The sequence below is a fragment of the Dasypus novemcinctus genome, chromosome 17 (assembly GCF_030445035.2).
Source record: "Dasypus novemcinctus isolate mDasNov1 chromosome 17, mDasNov1.1.hap2, whole genome shotgun sequence".
In the NCBI taxonomy this organism is placed as follows: Eukaryota; Metazoa; Chordata; class Mammalia; order Cingulata; family Dasypodidae; genus Dasypus; species Dasypus novemcinctus.
In genome coordinates this window covers 43,540,854-43,564,447 of record NC_080689.1, presented here as the reverse complement: position 1 = coordinate 43,564,447, position 23,594 = coordinate 43,540,854, and the positions used below count along the sequence as shown (strand labels likewise).

Sequence of the window (23,594 nt, the reverse complement as noted above, 5' to 3'; positions counted from 1 at the left end):
CTCTTCATAGATGTCCAAAGTAACCCTGAAACTGTCGGGAGGGTCAAATGTTCAAGGGCTTTGGTGCTGGCAGAGTGGACAGAGCTGCAGCCCCCAGGAACCAGGAGCAGCCGACTGGGTGCCCAGCTGCACCGCCTTCCCAGCCACTCATTCTGAGTCTTGGTTACAACATCTACTTAGTGGCCACCAAAATCACTTCCAGCTGTAAAATACAATCTATGTCTGTAGTGCAGGGTGGGAAGACTCACTGGCAGGCAAGCTGATTTCTCCAGGGCCTGCTGATCTCTTGTTAGTGAGAGCATACAGAGGAAAGAAAGGAACTGGTCTCAGTATACCAGTGTTGACACTTGCTCATGTTTTTGTCTTTTAATAAAAAATAAATTTTTGCTACCACACACACAAGAATACCACTACACAGTATAGGTGGGAGGATGGGAATTACAACTCCAAAATTTTCTCTAATATACAATATGGCCAAGCATATCACAGTAAGTTCCTAAACTCCTACCTTCACAACAAATTTGAGCTTTCAGAAGCATTACTGATTCTTGTCCAATCATAATTCCTCAGAGAACACCACACAGTTCCATTAATCCCACCTGTCTCCTCCTCTGCACCCACTCCCCAAGAGCATCTTCTTAGTGGGAAAGGAGGGGACTGAGAGGTGCAAAGTTGGGCTGGAGTACAAGTTCCAGCACTAACAATACTGGTCCTTGGGCAAGTTACTGCTGTTTTTTTAAAACCAAAACATGTAAGGTGCCCTCTTCATTAGACTATGAGAACTATGAGATGTATGTGAGAGGACTCTGGAAACACTAAAAGCCATACATACTTAAGGTACTGGTCCTTCTGAAAACAGTCCCTCCAGTTTTGCTGGGATGCTTTCCCTATACCACAGTCTGCCACCCACCCCCAAACTCTCTCGTCTTCCTCATAGCTGATACTCTACTCAAATATTCCCCAGCTATCTACATCTGAACCTTCCCTTTGGACCCAGCTGGAAACCATACCCCCACCCTCCCATAAAATTTCTTGATTCCCCCATCCAGGGGGCTCTGAAATCTAGGGCTTCAGGGCCATTCATTCTGTACCTCAGCATAAAGTATCTACTATTAGTTTGCTTTCTGCATTTGTGCAGTTAGACACCCAATTTAACAGGAGAGTTCTTCTGTGGCCAGTTATTTAGAATATATAAATTTTCCCCCCAAAAAACAATATCTTAGGGAGTGGATGTAGCTCAAGTGGTTGAGCATCTGCTTCTCATGTATGAGGTCTTGGGTTCAATCCCCGGTACCTCCTAAAAACAAACAAATGAACAAACAACGATATTGCAAAAATTGGCTGGGTTCTGAAGCCAGTCACACAACACTGTTTCAGCAACAATATATGTCAGTATGGTTCTGCTAACAAAGGCTTTATTAAAAAACTCAGTCAGAGCAGTGCAATGTGGGATTTAGGGCTTAAATCTCAGGGTAAACCTATCTTCTCCACCTAGTTTAGCCTGTTTTAGAATTAATGGCGGCAAAAAAACTTTTTTGTTGCTTTCTTTGAGATTGACTAATGGAGTAAGAAGAAAGAATCCCAAGAAATAACAGGTAAGTAAAAGCCAGGTGCTGGGGAAGCCACGGACACATGCTCAGCTGCCATCTTCCGGTCCCCACCGGCCCCTGCCTCCTCTTCCACTGTGAGAAAACATTTCGGTCTGTTTCCCTTCAACAACCTGAGGGAGATGTTAGGTCTAATGAAAAGGCCCGGCGAGACCTTAAACCTGGGAAACTGGGAACACACAGCCTCAGATGCTTATCAAGGCAGCAGTTCTCAGTGGCGGGGACCCTGTTCCCCAGGGTGGATACCACCACCCTCCAACGCACAGATTCGCCTCTCATCTCTGACGTCAAGTGGGGTGTGCAGAGCTGCCATCTATGATCCCGACCGGAGCAGCTTGGCCTCCCAGGGAGAGCGGCCACCGTAGGATCTCTTCCCCTTCTCTTTCGGACCCTGAGCTGCGTAAGTAATAAAGGGGTCATTTGCTGAAGGTTTCTGTTGTGCCTGAGCCTGTGTTCCCACGACACACCGTGTAGCAACACGCTCCACACCAGTGTCGCCTGTGACTAGTAATGGCTGGAGCTTGGGAGGGAGGACAGAGGTGTTTAGAAACTCTCGTCCTCTCTGGGTCACAGGCTGGAGCTCTGTCCGGCAGGAACAAGGCAGAGACTCTCCTCTATTTCGTTGAGAATCCTAACTTCGCTGCTGAGGCCATGAGGGGAGAGGCTGCTCGGCTCCGCCACCGAAGCCCAGGCCCGATGGTGCTGTGCCAGGCTCCACTCCCCGCTGCGCTGACAACTGTCGCCCCGAGTCACCTTCTACGCTGGGCCTGCAGTCTACATCCAATCAGAAAGCGAGCCATGCAAGTTCTGTGCACACACTTCCACCTGCTGATCTGATGGAAAGGGAAGAGGAGGTCTATTCAGTAGGGAATTTTAAAAGTAAGACCTTTTATGAAGAGTTACAGTCCAAAGTGATTTCAGAATAAGGTATTGGAAAGGAGTGGCGGTCTTTCTCATCAGCCCAATGCCAACTGGCAGCAGCTTCCTGGCCCACCCACCGCCTTCTCGTTCTGTCGGCTGGACACGCCTGAGGTGGAGAGAGGGACACTTTTAGACACAGACCCTGTCCAAGACGGACCGAAGACAGGGATCGCTGCCTTCTGATGATCTCCAGTAGATCATTATCAAGCTCCTTGATAGTGCAAATGTCTACCTAAAACCTGCACAAATTCAGTTCAAATTTTATTGACTCGAACTCCAGGGTAGGCTTGGCGTGGAATTGTCTGGACGACTGAAGTAACATTTCTTTCAACTTTACTCAGGGAAAAAAACATACAAAAAAACCCACAGAATTACCACATAATTTCCTCCTCTGTAAAATGACAGGGATGAGCTGGCTCTAAGAATCTACTGATAAAGTAAATTTGCTATAATCCAGTTCCTCAAACATTTATCTGCTATCTACTGCCAGGCTGGTGGTAAGTGCTGGGGCTAAAATGCCAACTGAGACACGGCTCCAGATGGCATGCGAATGTTTACGTTGCCCAGGGTTCTGGATCACTGGTGTGGAAAGCCCAGTGCTGACTGTTATCTGATGACACACGTGTAGCTGTGGACATTAACCTGCCCAGGCCTGGAAGCTCTAACCACCTCGCTAAGTTTTGGAATCTGAAATACAAGGTTCCATTTGGGGTGTGGGAGCTCTCCTGCAGGGAGGGTCTCTCACTTAAGGCCCTGGCAGCTTTGGTAGCCAAAGGCAGTGTGGTCTGTGTCACTTCCAGAAAGTTCCACAAGTCGCATAAACCACAGGGCTGAAGAGGCAGAAAATCTCCAGTCCAAATGAACAAGAACTTTGGCTCACTCTATACACTGTATCCTTATTTTTGGAATAAGAAGATTAACCAGACTGCCCAACCTATAATCAGGGTTGGCTGTGAGGAACGGATAATAAAAGAAGTTAAGGTCCTCAGGATTTTACAAAGTGCTCTGTCATTGCTAAACAAAATTTCTGGCACTGACTGCCTAAAAGGTTGGAGATGGCGGCCACTCTACTTTCTCCCATCTCTACCCTCCAAGGTCTTTGGGTCACCGCAAAAAAAATTTACCGCTAATAGTAAATAAGAGGGCAGTGGGAAGTGTCCATGCACACTTAAGAATTATGATTTGTTGGTTGTGTTTTTCTCCCCACTAATGTTTTTGTTAAAGTGTTCAGAATAAAGGGCCACCGGACCTGATTCTATTTATTATGTGGACATTATCAAGGACAGTCTCTTTGGTATACAAGAATAGTAGGCCTTTAAAAGATAGATAATTTACTCCCGAAAGCCTAGAAAAATTGGACCCCACTGAAAAAAAAAAATAAAGGTTTAAACTAATTCCTATCCATGTGACCTTTAATGATTTTTGAGCTACTTTCAAAACATCGTACCAAAAAAAAAAATCAATAAACAATCATACCAGGTTAAGAGGTGGGGACAGGGGGGAAAAAAAAAGGTAGAGAGGTAGGAAAATATGTTTGGCTATAAAAAAATATTTAAGAGGTGGGGACAGGGGGAAAAAAAAAGGTAAAGAGGTAGGAAAATATGTTTGGCTACAAAAAAATATTTAAAGCTGCACATCACAATAATTCTACCCTAGGCTCTCAAAGAAGGTTCGTTTTCAGAAAACCCTAAAATGCAATAAATGACCAGACCAGCCTCTTACCCTCCATGCGTGGGCCCGCCTTCACAGCAGCCATCAGGGTTTTGAGCAGGAGGCACTTTTAATTAGTTGTTTGTCAGGTCTGACCCACAAACTCTCATAGAAATTGAAGAACCAAGACCCACAGTCAAGGGACAGAGTGTAGATGAAGTTCACCTGGGATGAGACTCAGTTTCACTCTTTCCCTTTAGTTCATGGTCAGAAGGCCCAGGAGAGAGAAAATCCCGACTCTCGTTTTTATCCAGGCTGGAAGAAGCGATTCCCTGTGAGCTGATAGAACATGGTATAACCTCAGCCCCTTGCTTGTCCCCTGCAGGTGTGTGGGTCAATCTGCATAAAGACCCCCCTGCAGCTGTCAAATACAGGGTGGAGATCAAGTTAAAAACAAGGCTTCCTGGCAGCCCCACCAACCAGCACCGTCATATTTTCCTGGTGATGTCACTACAGATGTGGGGCTCTCTAGACCTGGGTGCCACCAACTATGTAACTCCATGTGCTCTGATGGACTATAGCATCCGTTTTCAAACCAAAGCAAGACAAAACCTGTTGGGTCAGTTCCAGTGACTAGTTTAAGCTTCTTTGGCTTAAGGTGCATAAACCAGAGTCACATCAGAGATAGCCGCAGCAGCTCCACTAAACAAAATTGGTATAAAATTTTCACTAGGAGCCGACAACTTCCCTACCCTAAAATGCACGGTGAACTCATCAGAAACTCTGTTCCCAAGGAGATGAGAAAACACCAGCCTCTCCCTCAACCCCCAAGAATAAAAAAAGCATGCAAGGGAGAAATCAAAACACGGCTGAGACAACTGAATTCAATTCTTGCCACTTTAAAATGGCAGCTCAGATTTTCCAGCGAATCAATGCAACTCAAATTTAGAAACAATTCCATGATCTCATGGGATACTGGCTCACCTTGGAGCCAGCGCTCAAGCCTGGCCATTTCCAGCAACGTGCCCTGTCTGACAGGAAACATAGGCTGACATCTTTCTGACCCAAGGCAGTACCTCACAAACTACCAGAACGAGGCCACTTGGTCACAGTGCAGGAGCATCATCCCTCACAGACTCTGGAAGTTACCTTGGAGCTTTCCCCAAAGCACTCATCTCACTCATCACACTCATCAAGATTTTATTTCTTGAAAACATCAATCATTAATTGCAGAGTTCAACAGATGAGTCCACACTTGATTTTCCAAAATGGTTTTCCCTCCTACAAGTGCAAGACACCTCAGAGCAATCCGACTTACCAGTCTCTCTCCAGAGAGGACCTCCAGCAGCTTGATGAGCATCCGTCCGTCACGGAGGTCAGTGTACAGGTCTGTGATTCGGCAGGACACACGGGCAAGGTGGGAATTGACCCACTTGGTGAAGGTCTTCTTCTGCACAGCTTCACGCTCATCTGCAAACAGAGGAAAGCTCGCTTTACCACCAGCCACGACCCAGAGGTCACAAGACCTCGGCCAAGGTTCATCCAGCAAAACTGAATGCTAATGAAACCTCTACTTAGACCTTCTCGACCACAGTCATCTCCTTGAGAATATAGGAACTTATATAACAAATACTCTTTCGATCCTTTTCGTTTCTGTTCATCTCTGCTAAAGCAGCAGTGGGATGCAGATCACTACACAGTCCTATGCTGTCCTATCCAACTGGATTATATTTGATTGGACAATTTTCTAGAGTATATATAACTGCTATTATTCTTCCATAACATGAGGCTGGGAGAAGCATACAGATTACGAAAGGATGTGGGGTAGAAAGCTTAGGAGACTGCAAGAGACAGCATCTCTCATGCACAAAGGATTAGGCATTACCCAACACCTGAAAGGATAAATTTACTCATGACCTTGATCTCCAATGACCCTTGCACCTGCTCAGGTGCATACACTGTGAACTGAGAAATGGCAGGCAACATGGTAGGGTGTAAAGTGATCTGGCTGGACATCAGGAGAACAGGAGCCTAGGCCCAGATTTTGCCAAAAACTTTGCAGAGACACTGGAATTCAGTATCCTCTTCTATAAACGAACGGACAACTGTTATTATGTCCTATCTTCCACCATTCTTTGAAAAGGTTACTGCGGGTTTATGGTCTAAAATGTGGTAATTGCCACATTAGTCATTCAGGAAATAGTATTAAGTTTTTCAAACCTCAGCAATCACATTCTGTCCAATTCAAAAGATACAACTCTAGACACATCTGTTGAGAACTGGCCCTGCACATCCCATACAAACAGGTTTCCAATCTCCCGGCCTCTGCAGAATGTTCCATGTGTAGGCTGCTGCAGACCTTCAACAGAGATCCACAGACACAGCTACCCCCACTCATACATCCTAATTCTGTTCTCTAAAGCTACCCTCAGTCATCACCCCTGCTTCTAAGATCCATCAGCACAATTTTGCACCCAAAAATCTAAGACCTGGTCACACCTTCCGGTACAAACCCAAACCCAGAAAAATGTTTACCATGAACCTACACAACAGATGGGGGTCTTTCAGAGCTGTATTTCAGAGCTACCATATGAAAACTAGAAAATCACCTCTGCCGATGGTGGCCTGGAGATACTGGTGTCCCAGCATGGCCAGGGGACAGTAAGCAGCCCAGCAGCCTGGAGGTGAGAGCATCAGAGGGCTCTGCTGAAGCCTCCAACAACCCCGCCAAGGGGAGGGAGATAGCACTGGGTGATCCTTTTCTGCCACCAACCTGGCAGGTGGGGCAGCAGGGGTAACTGATGTTACCTGCTGCATCCAGCAGGAAATCCCTACCTTCCCTGAAGGAAGAGTCCTTCCAGAAGGAACGAGGGGCCAATCCCAAAAGAGACGTGGTGGGTGCTCAACATTGTGAAAACACTGCGAGCCAATGAATTGTTTACTGTAAATGGCTACTTTTATGTTATGGAATTTTACCTCAATTTTTTTAAAGCGGGGCAAGGTTGGGGAATGAGAAAAAGGCAGCGAGGGGCAGAGTGCAGACTGAAAAGGGAGTTGCCCTACTAACATCATAACAGGCCATGCAGAAAAGGTCACATGCATTATTAAAGGCACAATCATCGTGACGGATGGTAACTTTACTACAGACATGCAGGTGGCTACAGATTTTGGCCTAAGGTTGGCTGTTTTGAAAGGACAGGTCTGGAGCAGTGTACACAGATAATCAAGCTTTTCCTAGGTACGTTTTACAGATGGATGTGTTAAAGTGGCTGTAGGGGAGCGGATGGGCTCAAGTGGCTGAGCATCTGCTTCCTACATGGGAGGTCCTGGGTTCAGTTCCCAGTGCCTCCTAAAAACCAACAAGCAAACAAACCGAAAAACCAAATCAGGGAGTCATTGTGGCTCAGTGGTTGAGCGCCAGCTTCCCACATATGAGGTTAAAGGTCCAATCCCCCACCCCGGTACCTCAAAAAAAAAAAAGTGTCCATAGCTTTTTGACTCAACCATATTTGGGATCAACTAATTTTTTTTCAAACTGTAATATCCTTTATGTGCTACACTGGAGTTAGAAACTGTCTTTAATAAAGTCCTTGATGATCGGTATCCTAAGTTGGTAATAAAGGGTTTGGGGTTCAAGACACTACCACACACCCAGTCTACCAAGGGAACAAGATCAAAATGAAAACCTGCTTGGATTAAGGTATTTCTAAATACACAAGAACTAAATGCATTCCCTCAGCCAACTGTCACTCCCCCTTCAGGTGATTCTCACGTTAAAGAAACACCCCGGGCTTCTCTCAGGTTCTGAGTATGGAGTGAACAGGTTCCTTTATGAGGAGGTTCCTAGGACATGCTTCAAAGACAGCAGGTGCATTCCCAAGGCACCCTGTCCTGATCCCAATGCTTCTCCCCATGGAGAGGCAAAGTCACCGTGGGAGGAGACAGAACTGGGTAAAATGAAACAGACTGAGGATCTCTGCCAAGAGGGCTCTCCCGGGCTCCTGAGGTCTTCAGGAAACTCAAGGAAGAAGGGGAGAAAAAAGAAGGGGAAGAGGATTAGTTAAAAATTTAAAAAAAGGAATGAAAGCTTGCTTTGTCTTTTCTCCTGCTCCCTCTCCTCCTCTCCTCACAGCTTAAGGAGCAGCAGTAAGCCCCCAAAACATTTGTGAGGCCCCACACAGACTAAGAGTGCTAGAAAAATCAAGTAGGTCCAAGTTCCTCAGGCTCACCCAGTCCTACCCGAAAAGGCCTGGAAAGCCCGACCAGGGACCAGACCACAGGCAGTGCCCCCACAGCACCCAAAGGGCAGGAAACGGCTCGAGAGAGATACGAAGGCAGCTTGCGTGTCCTCTTACAATGGAGCTCCTGGTGAACAACAAACACTTCCGAAGCCGGAAGGAGGGAAAAAATCTACCCACGGCCTTGGTGAGGATGGGGCTGCACGTCCGTGGGGACTCCCGTCCTTTGTTCCACCCTTCCTGGGAAGGCACAATGACATCACACCTGCACTCCCAACCCAGCGAGGCCTGGGCCATCAGGCCAGGCGTCTGAGGAGCAGACAATGGGAGACAGTCCAGAGGCATGTGTCCAGGCTCAAGCTGTGGCCACGGGGCCCGTGCTGCGTGAGGAGTGATGGGTGTGGCAGGGGGAAGTGGCAGGCTTCCAGTTCTACAGGAATGAGGCAACCGCGGGAAGGTGGCGAGGAGTCCTGAAAGCTCCACACGGATCTGGTTATTTAGACCAGTGGTCCTCAACAAGTGGGGAGGAGGGGAGGGAGACCCCCCCCCCCCCGGGTACACTTGGAACCATCTGGAGACAGTTTCAATTGTGGTGACCGAGGGTGAGGCACTACTGGGACCTAGCAGGTAGAGGCCAGGGCTGCTGCTGAACATCCTACAGTGCACAGGACATGCCACAACAAAGAAGTACCTGTCCCCAAGTGCTAATAATGCCAAGGTTGAAAACCCCGGTTTAGACCCTCTGGGCTTAAACCAATCCAGGGTCTCGGACGGCACTCCTCGGACAGGGACGCCCGAGCGCCTTCATTCCCTGGTCTTTCTGATCACCATGGCGTGCTGGCTCAACACGGGGAGACGCCCTCTGCCTTCAGGCCCACCCACTCCACAGGCGCGTGCAAGGCAGGCCCGGCTGCATCCGTGCGCCTGTGGGCATTTCTGTCCCCACGCCATTTCCATTCTTCTGCCGTTTCACGGCCTCATGTTGCTGTTATCAAGCCACTCCACATGTGCGCTGCCTCTTGAGAGCTTGCAGGAGCGCAGCTTGACGCGTTCTTGGGCTGCTTCCCATCCAGCCCGGCCCAAAACTCAGTAGTTGGTACCACCCAGGACTGCCCCGCTCCCTGTGTTTGTCCTCCCCCGGCTTCCCACACACATTTTATTTGTTTACTGGGACTCACCTAGAGGCTACCCCAGTATTAAATGAGACGAAATAAAGTGCAGTGTCTGGCTTGTCATAATTGCTCATTAAATAATTCTCTCTCCCTGTCCCCAGCAAAGGATTCTCACCAATTCAACTCAGGATGGAATTTCCAGCATGATTCCAGGAATCATGAAATCATGAATCCAAGGCTGAACTGGCCTTTAGAAGTCATCTAAATCAACTTTTTTTCAAAAGCAAAAAATCCCTTCTATGACACATGGGCAAGTTATTTAGAAATCTCAGAAAGGGGGGAACTGTGTGCATGTGTGTGCGGTGCAGGTTGTTTAATAGTGAGAAAGAGAGGGCTTGTTCTTTCCTTCTTATTAAAACAGCAATTGCTTTTCCTGAGCACTTATTATGTCCTAGACAATGACTTAAGGGCTTTCCAATCCTTACAACCACCCCTAAGGTGGAGCTAGAAACTCTGGCAGGTTGGCTGCAAAGCTGGGTTCTTAATATTGCCTTTAGTGCAACATTAAAGAAAAACACGTAATGATACAAGATTTAAAATCAACCATTACCTCACCATCACTGAGGGAATCCAGTTGGGGGTGGGGGTGCACGGGGATGCTCTACCTTTGGAGCTCAGAGAATAGGACCCCTCAGTCCTCCACGAAAGGCCTTCATGTTTGAGCACAGCCCCCTCTTTTGTCAATGCCTGTCACAATGTGGTACTGTGGTCCTCGGAGGGAACCTGAGGACACCTCAACCTCGTAGAGGCTTAGATGCCACACACCTATCCACACAACACAGGACTTGAGGTAGCAGTGGCTCTAGCAGTTCAGAGAGAGAGGAAGTGGGGAATGGGGAACCATGTAAGAAAGGACAAAGAGAACCAGCAACCCTCGCTAGCTCACTGGATCCACCAAGCAACTCCATCAGGGAGGTAAGGAGCGACAGCAGTTATCGCCAGGAAAGCCCAAGGCTCAGTGAGGTTCGGTTATGTTGCAAAGCTATACCTCCCTCCCAAGTGCTGTCTTGTGTTATTTGATTTTTTGATGAATAACTTGTAATTTTCATAAGGTTCCTTAGAAAAAGGGTATGAGAAGCACATAATCTACTGCTTTTCTTTTTAATGAATGGCTATTATCAATATTGGAAAGCTGTAATGCTTCAGTATTTATATATGCTAAAGAATGTGCTATAACTGGAACACTGTCTTAGCATAAGTCAAGATACAGGGTATCAAAATAGTTTTGAGGAATAAAAGAGCATTATGTTACAGAAATGGCTGCATGGTTCTTTCTGCGATACCACCTGCACCAAGGGTTAGACACAGGCACATTCATGGTACGCCACTGTTCCGGCTATGGACAGGGACCGGGGCCAGGGATGACAGAAGGCCGGAGGCATGGCACATCCCTGGATAGAGGAAAAGGGAAACACAGGAACAGGAGCTGTCAAATGACCCTGTTCATTCCCCGCAGGCACTGCCTTAAGACAGCAAATCTTCCTGCTTTTCAAGCAGTCTGAACCTGCAGGAGTAACCTAAGAATATTTTCTATCAGGTCCTTCTTCAGCTGTACTCTACCCTAAGAGCTGGCAATCATTTGCAATTTTTGCCTCATACAGACTATTTGCTAAATTAGGCACAGATTTGGGCTGGCAACAAGAAAGGAGGAGGGAGGGTGGACACTGAGGGGAAATCAGGAGATAATGAAGCAATCATCCCGTGAAATATATATCCCCACCCTGGGTGTTTAAATTGTGTGGCTGAGTAAGGACTAAACTAAGACTGAGAATATTAATAAGCACCAGTATTCATAAACTACATACTGTACATAGAACTCTATGTCTAAGACAAGGTCTCTGACCTTAATGAACCAGAAGTCCAGTTGGAAAAGTTCAAAAATAAAATAAAAGAGATTACAAACAAGCGCAGGATCAGCTGCCAAAGGAATGATGTAGACAATGCATTTGTTTGTGTTTGGAAGACAAATCTCACCATAATTACAATGGTTCTAGGTCCCTCTCTCAAACAAATACCAAAGTACCCCTGCTTTCTGCCTCTCTTCACATCCACCTTGGACATCCTTTTCATAAATCATCTTCCCCAAACAGCGGGTTCTCAAAGTCACCCACTGCACGAAAACCTTCAATGGCCTCCACTCACCCCCAAATCTCTGAGCCTGGAACTCGGGGTTCCCAAGCATCCTCTCTTAAGGTACCAGCTTCCTCTGGGAACTCCCCCAACTGCCATCCCTGTGCTCAAACCCAACAGGCCTTCTTATTTATCAGGTTGGCAACTCTCACCTCTACCTTCATTTCCCCCACTTTGCGTACACTATTCTCCTAACTGAAAAGGCATTTTCTCTTTTCTGACCTTTCCTTGCCAAACAAATAGGCTCTCAATAAATCCTCCTGCTGCTGGTGGTGGTTGTGCTGAATAATGCCGAGAAAGAAATTCCAAACCACACAGTCAGGCCCGAGGTGGTGGAACGTTATCACCGTATAACACTAAAATTCTTTCACAACAGAATTGTCTCTTGCAACTGTTCCTCAAAGTCTGATAAATGGGAAAAATGTAATTTTGTGGTACTCTTTCGGATTAAAAGGGGTCCAAAGCCAATCTAAAAGTCTGACATTTTTTGTTTTTGTTTTGTTTTGCTTTGGGCAACTGCTACCACGTGCCTGTTTGGTCAGGACCCAAACAGGCCGACGGTCACAATATTTAATTTGTACCAAGTTTTAACAATTTCTCCATGAAAGCGGACTTCTTGAGTTCTATTCTATCTTTAAATAGAATTCTAATTTAAAACAAAAGAATATGGTAGGGTGGAGTCCCATATGTGCCCTAGCTTGAAAAAATAAATAAACCATTTCCCATGAGCAATATACAAAATACACAGAGCAGGAAACCGGAAACTGGCAACTGGCTGTATTGATAATAGAGAGGAGAATCAAACTGTTATCTTGAGGTAGCAAGAGGAAGGAAACTAATCTTTTGACTGAAGGCCTCCCTGTGATGGATTAGTCTGGGGGCCCTTAATTCATGTTTCCTGGTTTAGTGTATAAATAGAACTCGAGCTCAAGTATTTTCCCCAACAGTTTAACCAGTTTCATGGGCAAAACACATATAAACATCTGTTCTAAGTGCATGTGCACTTGTCTGTTAATACACAGTCTGATATGCACACTATAAAACCAACTATAAAAATTCTATCTAACCTTATGCCTACGGTTCACATCGGCTCAGCAGTGCCTGCTTGCAGCTTAGAAGACCTTTCTTCTGAGCAGCACAGACCCAGTTTTGCAAATGTGGGAATTCAGACATTTCAGTGGAAACTTTGAGAGACCTACAGTAATGAAAGCAGGCCCAATGCCACAGATTCTGCCTCCCATCACCACCTTCAAGGATGAGCCTCTTGTAACCCACAAAAGAGCCAAGAGTGTGGAAAAGGCTCAAGTTACATCAAGAGATAATTCTGAAAACAAAGGGACAGAATAACACCACTGACTTTTACACTTAAGAGTTAAGGTGAGAACCAGGGTGAATTCACAGTAGCATAAAATGACAAAACCAGGTGGGAAAAGTAAATGCCCAAAAGAGAAGCGGAACCCAATTAAATATCAAGAAGTGGATGTGGCTCAATTGATAGAGTGCCGGGCCTCCTGACCTGTGTGGTGAGCTGGCCCATGAGCAGTGCTGATGTGCACAAGGAGTGCCGTGCCAGGCAGGGGTGTCCCCCACGTGGGAGTGTACCCCGTAAGGAGAGCTGCCCCATGCAAAAAAACTGCAGCCCACCCAGGAGTGGCGCCACACACTCGGGGAGGTGATGTAGCAAGATGATGCAACAAAAAGAGACACAGATTCCCAGTGCCACTGACAAGAATGCAAGTGGACACAGAAGAACACACAGTGAATGGACACAGAGTGTAGACAGCGGGGAGGGGGGAGAAATAAAAAATAAATCTTAAAAAAAAAAAATTCAGATAATTTCCATTGTAACTGCCTAAAAATGGCACATTTCAAAACCACGTTCATATATACGAGACCTTATCATGAGTCTGCAAATCTGCTACACTCCATCTATAGGACAAACCATCAGAAAAGGCCTAAAACTGGAGCGAGAGAGAATGTGTTAGGCCCAAGACAAAATGAGTCCAAGTGAGCTCCTATGTACTAGGGGATGCTGTCAGGATCCTCACTCATTTAACAACTGCAACATGCTATTTTAACTGGTGAGAAAACTGAGGCACAAAAGGTTTTAGTGATACCTGTGAGTGCATACTGCTGTTGAAGGCACACCCAGGAACAGAACCCACATTTATTCAAACTTTCAAGAATCCCAAAGCCACCACTCACACCACTACCCCTGAAGAAAACAAAATAACGGGAAAAACCACATACATTCACTTGGGCCAGTCCCTACATGACTTGAAAGATAAAATTTAAAAGAGAGATCAACAACCTTTAGCCTGCAGCCTGTTTTTGTACAGCCTAGGAGCTAAGAAATGTTTTTACATTTTGAAAGCATTTAAAAAAGAAAGAAAAGAAGAATATGCGATGGAGACCATATGAGGCCGGCAAAGCCTAAAATAGTTACTATATGGTTGTTTACAAAATAAGCTTGCCAATCCCCAGGTTAAAACATTAAAAATATCATTTTTCCCATTTGTTAGATTACACTTTTGAAATCAGTACCAGCTTAGCAAATATCCACCGAGTGCTAGCTGTGGATAAGGCATCATATTGGGCACCATTTTAAATTTTGCTGTTAACTATGTAGCCAGGTTGACCTTCAGTAGCCACACGCATTGTTTTGATAAGGTGTGTTATCCGGACTCTGCGACATGTCAAATCAGTCAGGCAGGGGATTCGGGGCCTCCTCCCCTCCCCAGCTGAGGGTTCTTTTTCTAGTAACCTAGATGCAGGATTAGCGGTGTGATACCCCAGCTGTCAGGAGAACAAGCCATAGTGAGCACTGTGGGCTACAAGGCAAGGCTGCACCTCCATGTTCAAAGGATTACAAAGAGCCGGCCAGCTGGCAGCCACATTTCCCAATCTCCCACCCCTCCATGTGTGTTTCAGGCTCCACAGTTCTCACTTTGAGGGATACTCCATCCACCATCACCTCTCCTGCCCTGTCCTCCCTGGAGGAGCACTAAAAAAATATTAAGTCCAAAGTGGATTGAAGGCACCTTGTAACATCTTTAAAAGAAGGAAAAAGCTTTGAAATAAACAGGTGCATATCTTTCATTATTAAACTTCTAGGGCAGGATGCTAACATCAACACAGACTAACTAGGAGAAAAAATTTTAAAGGACAACAACCTTAACAGGTACACTAAAGATAGGACCTCATGAAGGTAGTTGAATTGTGATGTGTGTGTGGTATTATTTTTTCCTAAGCCAAGAACTGAGAAGCAGTATATATTGTATTCTAAATAAATCTACCATGTGGTATACAAATTCACTGGTAAAGAAAAAGTCCTGTCCTCCTTTCAAGGACTTCTTCAAAGTAAGCTTTTATTGTAGGAGTTTTGGGATCAAGTGGAGGTGGTGAGAGAGGATTTATATTTACTATGTTTCTTTTTTCAACCACGGCCACAAATTGGTAGCCACATTATTCTGTGGACCGTGTAGCCTAAGCCAGTATAATAAACATCAAATAGAGTGCACCACGGTCCTTGCTTCCAGAATTCTTAGGATCAAAAGAATTAAGGTCAATAATGTAGGGAGAGGGAAGCGGACTTCGCCCTGTGGTTAAGGTGTCCGTCTACCACATGGGAGCTCCACGGTTCAAACCCCAGGCCTCCTTGACCTGTGTGGAGCTGGCCCATGTGCAGTGCTGATGCACACAAGGAGTGCCATGCCACACAGGGGTGTCCCCGCGTAGGGGAGCCCCATGCGCAAGGAGTGCACCTCGTAAGGAGAGCTGCCCAGCGCGAAAGAAAGTGCAGCCTGCCCAGGAATGGCACCGCACACACGGAGAGCTGACACAACAAGATGACGCAACAAAAAGAAACACAGATTTCTGTGCTGCTGACAAAAACAGAAGTGGACAAAGAAGAACATGCAGCAAATAGACACAGAGAACAGACAAATGGGGGGGGGGCAGGCAGGGGGAAGGGGTGAGAAATAAAATAAATAAATAAATCTTTAAAAAAAAATAATGCAGGGAGGAGGGAAGCAGATGTGGCTCAAGAGATTGGGCTCTCATCTACCATATGGGAGGTCCAGGGTTCGATTCCCGGGGTCTCCTGGTGAAAGCAAGCTGGACTGTGTGGAGAGCTAGCGCAGCAAGATGATGCAACAAAAAGAGACACAGAGGAGATACAATAAGAGATGCAGCAGATCAGGGAGCTGAAGTGGCACAAGAGATTGGGCGCCTCTCTCCCACTCTAGGATCTGTTCCCAGTGCCACCTAAAGAGAAGACAAGCAGACATAGAAGAATACACAGCGAATGGACACAGAAAGCAGACAATGGGGTGGGGTGGTGGGAAGAAATAAATAAGTCTTTAAAAAAAAGTAATGCAAGGAGGGGAAAACAGAGCTCAAATCACATTATTGCCAGACTTCCAAGATATAAGAGGATACTACTTTACCTTAATATTTTTGCACAGATGCTCAGAGAGGCTGATGCTGCCAGTTAAGACAACTGTACCAGTTCCAGCCACTTGACAGTTTCTGACAGCTCTGGTATTTAAAGAGGATATCAACAGTTAATTATAATTCACTGAGTCCAAAAAACTAAGATAAAAGGGACTCTATTTTAATAGAAAGAAGGAGGCAGACATCAGAGACCAAAAAGCTATCCCAAAGCTGTCTACTTTTCATGGAAAGTATAGCATTTACTAAAATAATCATTCCCTGATTGAACTAATAATGGGAGCTCCCATCTAAGATATCACTGAAGTTATCCACATAAAGTATGTGGGTAATTTAATCTGCAAAGGATTTGCAATTTTGGAATTTAAAAAGCCACAGTCTTGCTGGGCTATCACTTGGAACTACAGAATGATGAACAAGAGAAATCATATTCACAGATTTTTTAACTGACTTTCGTTCTAGAGAACGTTACAAATTAATCAGCCAAACCCCTTTTCATTGGTGACCATGACCTACTGTAGAAACCATAAGGGTTGAAACAGCAGGTTGATAAATAAGACTGTCTCAACTTCAAAGCCAGTCCTCACAAGAAAAGGCATATAAGCAACAAGCCACAACTTTCATGCTCAAGGAAAGAGGGGTTATCTAAACTACCGTTGGATTTCAAGATTGCAAGAATAAGCCTAGTGATTGCGACACGATTAAAAAACAAAATGTATAATTTTTGTAACAGTAAAATGTTCCCTGGACTGAACTAAGGAATTTCAAAGCTTAGCACTCTTTTCTAAGTGACATCCCAGTGTATCCAATCAAAATTTCACTTCTCACAGAGTACTCTTAATCAGGAAGTAATTTGCCAAGCAAGAGGCTCTGACCCAATCCACAATTAAAATTTAACTCAGCCCATTATTTCACTGTCTGAAAAAATATTCCATGCATATCAGCAATTGGTGTCCAAAAATTAGCCGTTAATGGCCTCCTGCCATTTTTTCTTATCCCGAGTTAATGACTCAACAAATAAGCAACCACTTATTGAAGAACTGGTACGAGGGCCCCCGAAAAGCACTAAGTTAAGAGTTCTCTCTTAAAGGGGGGATGGGATTCAGGGCAGTTTTCAACTCCTTGAGAATTCACAGCACTAAAAGATTGATACATACTCTCAGCTACCAATTAGTTACTTTTAAGGTATCTTAAAATCAAAAAGAGAAGTTACTACACACAGGGAAAAACACTGAAAAACGATTCAGCTCACTTCCTTTGTGGCTTTCTTCAACCTCACCATATGACAATGGTACACAAGATTCTTTCAAAGCCCGAATTTTGGCGGGTAGATTCCTTAAGTACACAATGTACGTTGCCTTTTCCTTAAGTACACAATGTACGTTGCCTTGTTTTAATAAAAGAGGTCATAAAAATTGGAAGAGGGAATTACCTGAGATTAAAGCCCCTGTGATGACCCGGATGACAGGTGTGTGGTGGCACCATAGGATCCCTCACACTAATCAAAGGAGGCAGGGTAGGTAACAGTTTATACTTGCATTTTCCTTTGTTTTTAAGTCACAACCAATTCTCCTTCCGTAGGAACACTAATCAAAGCCTTAAGCCCAGTTTTATGGACACCACATATTGACTCTTACAGCTGCTTATTGGACTTAACTTTTTTTTCCAAATGAACAAGCAAACAACAAAGAAGGTATGAATGGGGAGATCAGTTTTTCTATTGTTCTATTTGTTTTTGGAAACTTAAACCTGTTGCACAGTGTTACTTAGCCTAAACGCAAATCTCACCCGCTAAGGAGAACACAGATCTTTATAACATACTACAGTATGGACCCACATGCAAGCGTGTATGATCTTTATAACATACTACAGTATGGACCCACATGCAAGCGTGTAAGCCACTCCCCTCCCAATTCCCTCCCAACCCAGCATGTAAGGCTTCACCTCCCACTCCACAAAGTCAGGTGCTGGCAGCAGGTGTGGTGACCTGACTTTTTGTAGTTCTGCCAGTTTGCTGGGGAAGGGGCTGGGGGTAAACCAGCCCTGTGTCGCAGGAGGAGTGTTATTGCTAGTCACCTAGATACAGCTCAGGAAGCCTATGGTTCTAGCTGCTTTGTTCTTCAGGGACACTTTTCTGTTTAAGGAAGATGTCGGCTGTTTCTCCTCAACAGCTTCTGTAAAGATATTAGTAATCTTGGATCTGGGTGGGAAGCACTGGAGGCTTGCAAATATTCTGCTGAGGTGCAGAGAGCAGAAGCTCCACTTTCAGGACTAGGAGTAGGTACAAGTAAACTACAGCACTAACTCTTTGGACTTGGAAAAACAAATCATTTCAGTTATTGAAGGTGTGGAGAAACAAGCACTCACATGAGATTGGTAGGAGGGTAAGTGGTTAATACCAAATTTTAAAATATGCATTTCCTCCAATGTACCAATCACAGCTACATTTACTTTCTAGAAACACTTGTGCCAGCACACACAGATATACAGGATGCTCACTGCAGATTTTTTAAAAAATAATTTTTAAAAAGAATAGCAGCAACAAAAAAGACTAGAAACAATGAAATATATATTAATAATAGATTAACTAATTAAAACATAGTACATCCATATTAAAGAACAGCATGTATACATTAAAAAGGGTAAGAGAATTCTGCAGTAGGCCTGGGAAGATATATCATGAGCAGTGGATATAGATTTTTTAAAAAAGATTTATTTATTTCTCTCCCCTTCCCCGCCCCCAGTCCAAGTTGTCTGTTCTCTGTGTCTATTTGCTGCGTGTTCTTTTGCCCACTTCTGTTGTTGTCAGCGGAACGGGAATCTGTGTTTCTTTTCGTTGTGTCATCTTATTGTGTCAGCTCTCCGTGTGCGCGGCGCCATTCCTGGGCAGGCTGCACTTTCTTTTGCGCTGGGCAGCTCTCCTTATGGGGTGCACTCCTTGCACGTGGGGCTCCCCTCGCAGGGACACCCCTATGTGGCACGGGACTCCTTGTGCGCATCAGCACTGCGCATGGGCCAGCTCCACACGGGTCAAGGAGGCCCGGGGTTTGAACCGTGGACCTCCATGTGGTAGACGGACGCCCTAACCACTGGGCCAAGTCCGTTTCCCTAGATTTTTTAATGAAAGTGCACAAAATGTATAGAAAGATACTTTCCAAACTATAATTGTAGTTTCTCAAGGGAACAGAACCAGAGATAGGAGGCATTTCTGCTTCTATATTTCTGTAGTTTGTTGTTTTTTGAAAAACTGGTTTCCATTTGAGGGGAAAATACACAACTTACTTTCATTTGAGGAGAGAACTGAAGTTCACGAATGGGTCCAAGATTGAAGAAGAGGATTAAAAAAGGCACGCACTGTAGGAAAACTACTTCTCCCAAGATTCCACAAAAGATCCTATGTGAAAAACTGTCTTCAAGGGTAGTCTAACATAAATAAAATGCCACCCTAAATTTTCATGTCTTTTTTCTGGAGAACAACTATACCAGTACTTAACTCCTATAAATCTTATACAATATTTATAAGCATAAGACAAATATTAATACTTCCTTTTAACAGATGGGGCACTGAGGGTATTAAAAAATAAATAAAAAGGAGTGGCATTCATTGAAGAAATATTAAGATACCAGGGGAGTAGTTTTCAAATCATTTTCCAAGACAAGGGATGCAATGGGAGCAAAAAGGAGGTCCAGAACCTCCTTCACCTATCCTTTGCTCAAGAAAGCTCCAATTTTATACCCCTTATTTACTGGGGTTCCACTTAACATTTTTCATCCAGGGGGAAAATGAATTCCATTTCCCAAGAGTTTTTAAATTGCTGTACTAGATGATGGGAAGTAGGGTATAGGTACAGGAGCACTTTACAGTTTAATGATGGATGGCCTTATCAACAGGTAATTATACTGCAAGGCAATCGGTAACAAAGGGAACAAAGCAAGCACTGTGGGGACAAATTGGAGGGACTAACTGACCAGAAGGGAGTTAAGGGATCAAAGGGTGAAAATGTCACAGAAGAGGTTTGTGTCTATGTGGCATCAGCAATCAGTCACAGGGGTATCAGCCACAGGGATATGATCAGAGCCCTTTTTGGCTGATTTACCAGTGCTTCAGCTACACAAGCCATGGACACTGATACTAAACTATGGGGGAATTAAATCACCATCTCCCACCCTTGCCCCACATAGTCATTTTCTGTGAGCACTTACTAGGGCTGGGCACTGTTCTAAGCCCTTCAGTAATTTACTCAGTTAATTCTCACAACCACCATGTGAACTGTGTACCCTTATCATCAAACATATTTCACATGAGAGCAACTAAGACTTAGAGAAGTGACTTGCTCCTGGTCACAAAGCAAGCCAGTCCCAGGAATTTGAACCAAGGTCTGATTCTACAGCTCCCACCCCTCTAAAACAGAACTCTATATTGTCAAGGACCTTATGGTGCAACTGAGATGAAGTAGAGTTCAATCACAAATGATGAATAAGTGTTTTCCCCACCTAAAGAGAGCCCACTGAATTAAAGCTTTTGGGGTATCCTGCAACCTTAATTCCTGACAATTTCTAAGCCAGATTTGCATAATCCAGTGCAGAGGTCTGCATGACCAAAAAAAAAATCAATTATTTTCATCTGTTCTTTTAATTCCATCAGCATCTCTATGCAAGTCCCATCAATGTAGAGAGGTACTGTCTCCCCTGCTTGACAGGAGGGAGAAGTGTAATTCACCTTGCACCACAAAGGAGCCCGAGCTCTGGTCACCACCAATTCACACACAAGATTTACATTTTCCCTCCAGAGTCCCTTTTAGCCATAGCCTAGAAACAGCAGGCTCTTTCCCATTCCAACCACCATTAAAATGCCTTCTTGGGCTCTGGAACCAGTGAGTTAAGAAAACTAGCGTTGGGTGGCGGACTAGGCCCAGGGGTTAGGGCGTCCGTCTACCACATGGGAGGTCCACGGTTCAAACCCCAGGCCTCCTTGACCCGTGTAGAGCTGCCCCATGTGCAGTGCTGATACGCTCAAGGAGCCCCATGCGCAAGGAGTGCACCCTGTAAGGAGAGCCGCCCAGAGCAAAAGAAAGTGCAGCCTGCCCAGGAATGGTGCCACACGCACGGAGAGCTGACACAACAAGATGATGCAACAGAAAGAAACACAGATTCCCATGCCGCTGTCAACAACAGAAGCGGACAAAGAAGACACAGCAAATAGACACAGAGAACAGACAACTGGGGTGGAGGGGAAGGGAAGAGAAATAAATAAATCTTTAAAAAGAAAAAAAAAGAAAACTAGCGTTGTGATTGCTTTATCATCTCATATTTTAACCAGCAGATGAAATAATTTTTAAACTGCATCCATTAAAAAAAAAAAGTGTCAGTATCAACTGAAGGCTTTTTAACCAGTCGAGGTTCCAAATAAGCAGACTTCCAGGTGTGGTTTCCTCTGGCCTGGTTTCCACAACCACCCTGTACTTGGTCCTGACACCCCAAGCACCAAAGCACTGAGGGCACGTCCACAGCCCAGGGAGAGAGAAACTCTAGCTGCCTGGCACAAGGGTAGGTCTCCACTCAGATTTGGATGTGAGCAGAGCAATTAATTAATAAAAAGTATAGCTCAGGGTAATTAGCAGCAGCAACAAAAGTGTTTAGCTGAGTTTCCTCTTTTTAACTAGAAGCAGTTCCTATAGGCAGATGCTCAAGATTAATGAAGTTTAATGAAACCCACAGCAGCTGGCTAATTAGTCTGTGTGAAGAGGAAGCAGTAATGACAAGGAAAGAAGGTCTTTATTCTTGTTTATTGGCTCAGTCCTTGGACAGTTTTCTTAAAATGTGGGCTGTATTCCCAAGAAAATCCCTGAAAAATGTGTAAAGAGGTCTATGGGGAAAAAAAATAAAAAATAAAGGGGGTTAGTATGTGTGGGGTGGGGGAAGAAACCCCAGCATGCAGGCTGGGGTCCCAAAGGCTGGCCAGCCAGCTTGGAGGAGTAATCTTGGAAGCCCAGAGGCAGTGGCAGGCTCAGACCCAGCCATGCAACCCTCAAAACAGCACCAAATTCTGTCAACCCTGAGGGATACCCAGATCTGAGGCAAGCAGGACAGTCACCACCTGGCATCTCCCTGAAGCCCTAGAGAACAGTCAACTGAAGCACCTCTCCCGGCCCCCCAAGAATATTTAAAGGATTATTGCTAAGGCAGAGAAGCACTTAATGACTCTTTGGCAGCCATCCTACATACCTGCATTGTCACTAAATTTGTCACATGAGTATCTCAGCTGGGGTCTCCCAGACCTGGGACTTCTACAAGTGCAAGGTAGGAATCCGAATCCTTTTGGAATTAACTGGTTACGGACGGTACATTTCCCATTCTTTCAAGAAACAATAAGAGAGGGAAGATATTTTGTTGTTAAGGAGCAAGAATCTGAATATACGAGGGTTTTAACCACCCTGCCTCTCACACAAATAAGGAGCTAATGGCAATACTACAGATTCACACGGCCTGTGTTGCAAATCGTTTTTCCAGTAATATGGATGACTCTGCTCTGTATTTGAGATACACTATGGAGGGCCAGAAGCTGCTAAATGTTGTTGGATTGCTCAAAGCATATATTTCTACCTTTTAACCTTCTCCACTGAGCATACCAGTAAGAACCAAAATCTACTCATTATGTAACAGTAAAGCCAGCCCAGAGTAACACCTTCAAAGGGGGGTTTTACTTCAAAGAAACACAGCCTCACAGCCATCACTGTCACAAAGGGGGACATGCTAGGGTTCTGTTCCCACCATTTGGAAACATGAGCTTTTTAGGAGTTGGCCCCTTCCTCTTAGGGGCCAGAGGCCATCACAACCAGTCCCGGCCACTCTTTCACAAATGGCTTTACCATAAATGAAAATATTCACCTGCTCATTATTTACATAAAGAAGGCCATACAGGTTTGTCCTAGCAATAGGGAGAGCAGCTTCTCATAGCAGTTTTTACCCAGGGAAAGGAGAAAAGCAATGCTGATTCCTCAGCATAAAGATGTGGGTTTATACCCTGTTTCCAAAGTAAATAAGGCTAAAGGCTATAGGCTATTTACTTTAGCAGTTTTAGGATCTCTGTGTCACACTGTACTTTTTCGAGTGACCTGACAAACAATACAGTCATTCTAGTCTTAATGCACTGGTTAAAACCGGTTCCTACAGTCCCATCAATTCTCTAACTACTTACATTATGCCTAAACCCAAAGGTCAACAGACAGGCTTTACTGGGACCCACAAAGTTACTTTTCAGATTCCTGCAGAGCAGCTGTGGCCTCCCAATTTCAAAGGAGAGGCGAACAGCAATGCTCTACTCCCTGGATGTGCCCAATCTTCAGCCCTGTCCAGCTAAGTGAGGACCGGCTCTCGGCCACAGTTTTGGTATTAGGACAGCCCTAGATTTACCTGCCTCCTGG

General features: G+C 45.0%; 1 protein-coding gene across 6 annotated transcripts in view; it reads right to left on the bottom strand.

Moving 5' to 3' along the window:
* Positions 1 to 23,594, bottom strand: part of SPTBN1 (spectrin beta, non-erythrocytic 1) — a 209,084-nt gene that overhangs the window by 67,690 nt on the left and 117,800 nt on the right. For all 6 annotated transcript variants that reach the window (XR_011646105.1, XR_011646106.1, XM_058278571.2 and 3 more), the window contains one exon: positions 5,497 to 5,648. Coding sequence is in view for 4 of the 6 variants with exons in the window: in XM_058278571.2 (XP_058134554.1) it covers positions 5,497 to 5,648 (152 nt within the window). In the remaining 2 variants the exon portion in view is untranslated. The remainder of the gene's footprint in view (positions 1 to 5,496; positions 5,649 to 23,594) is intronic.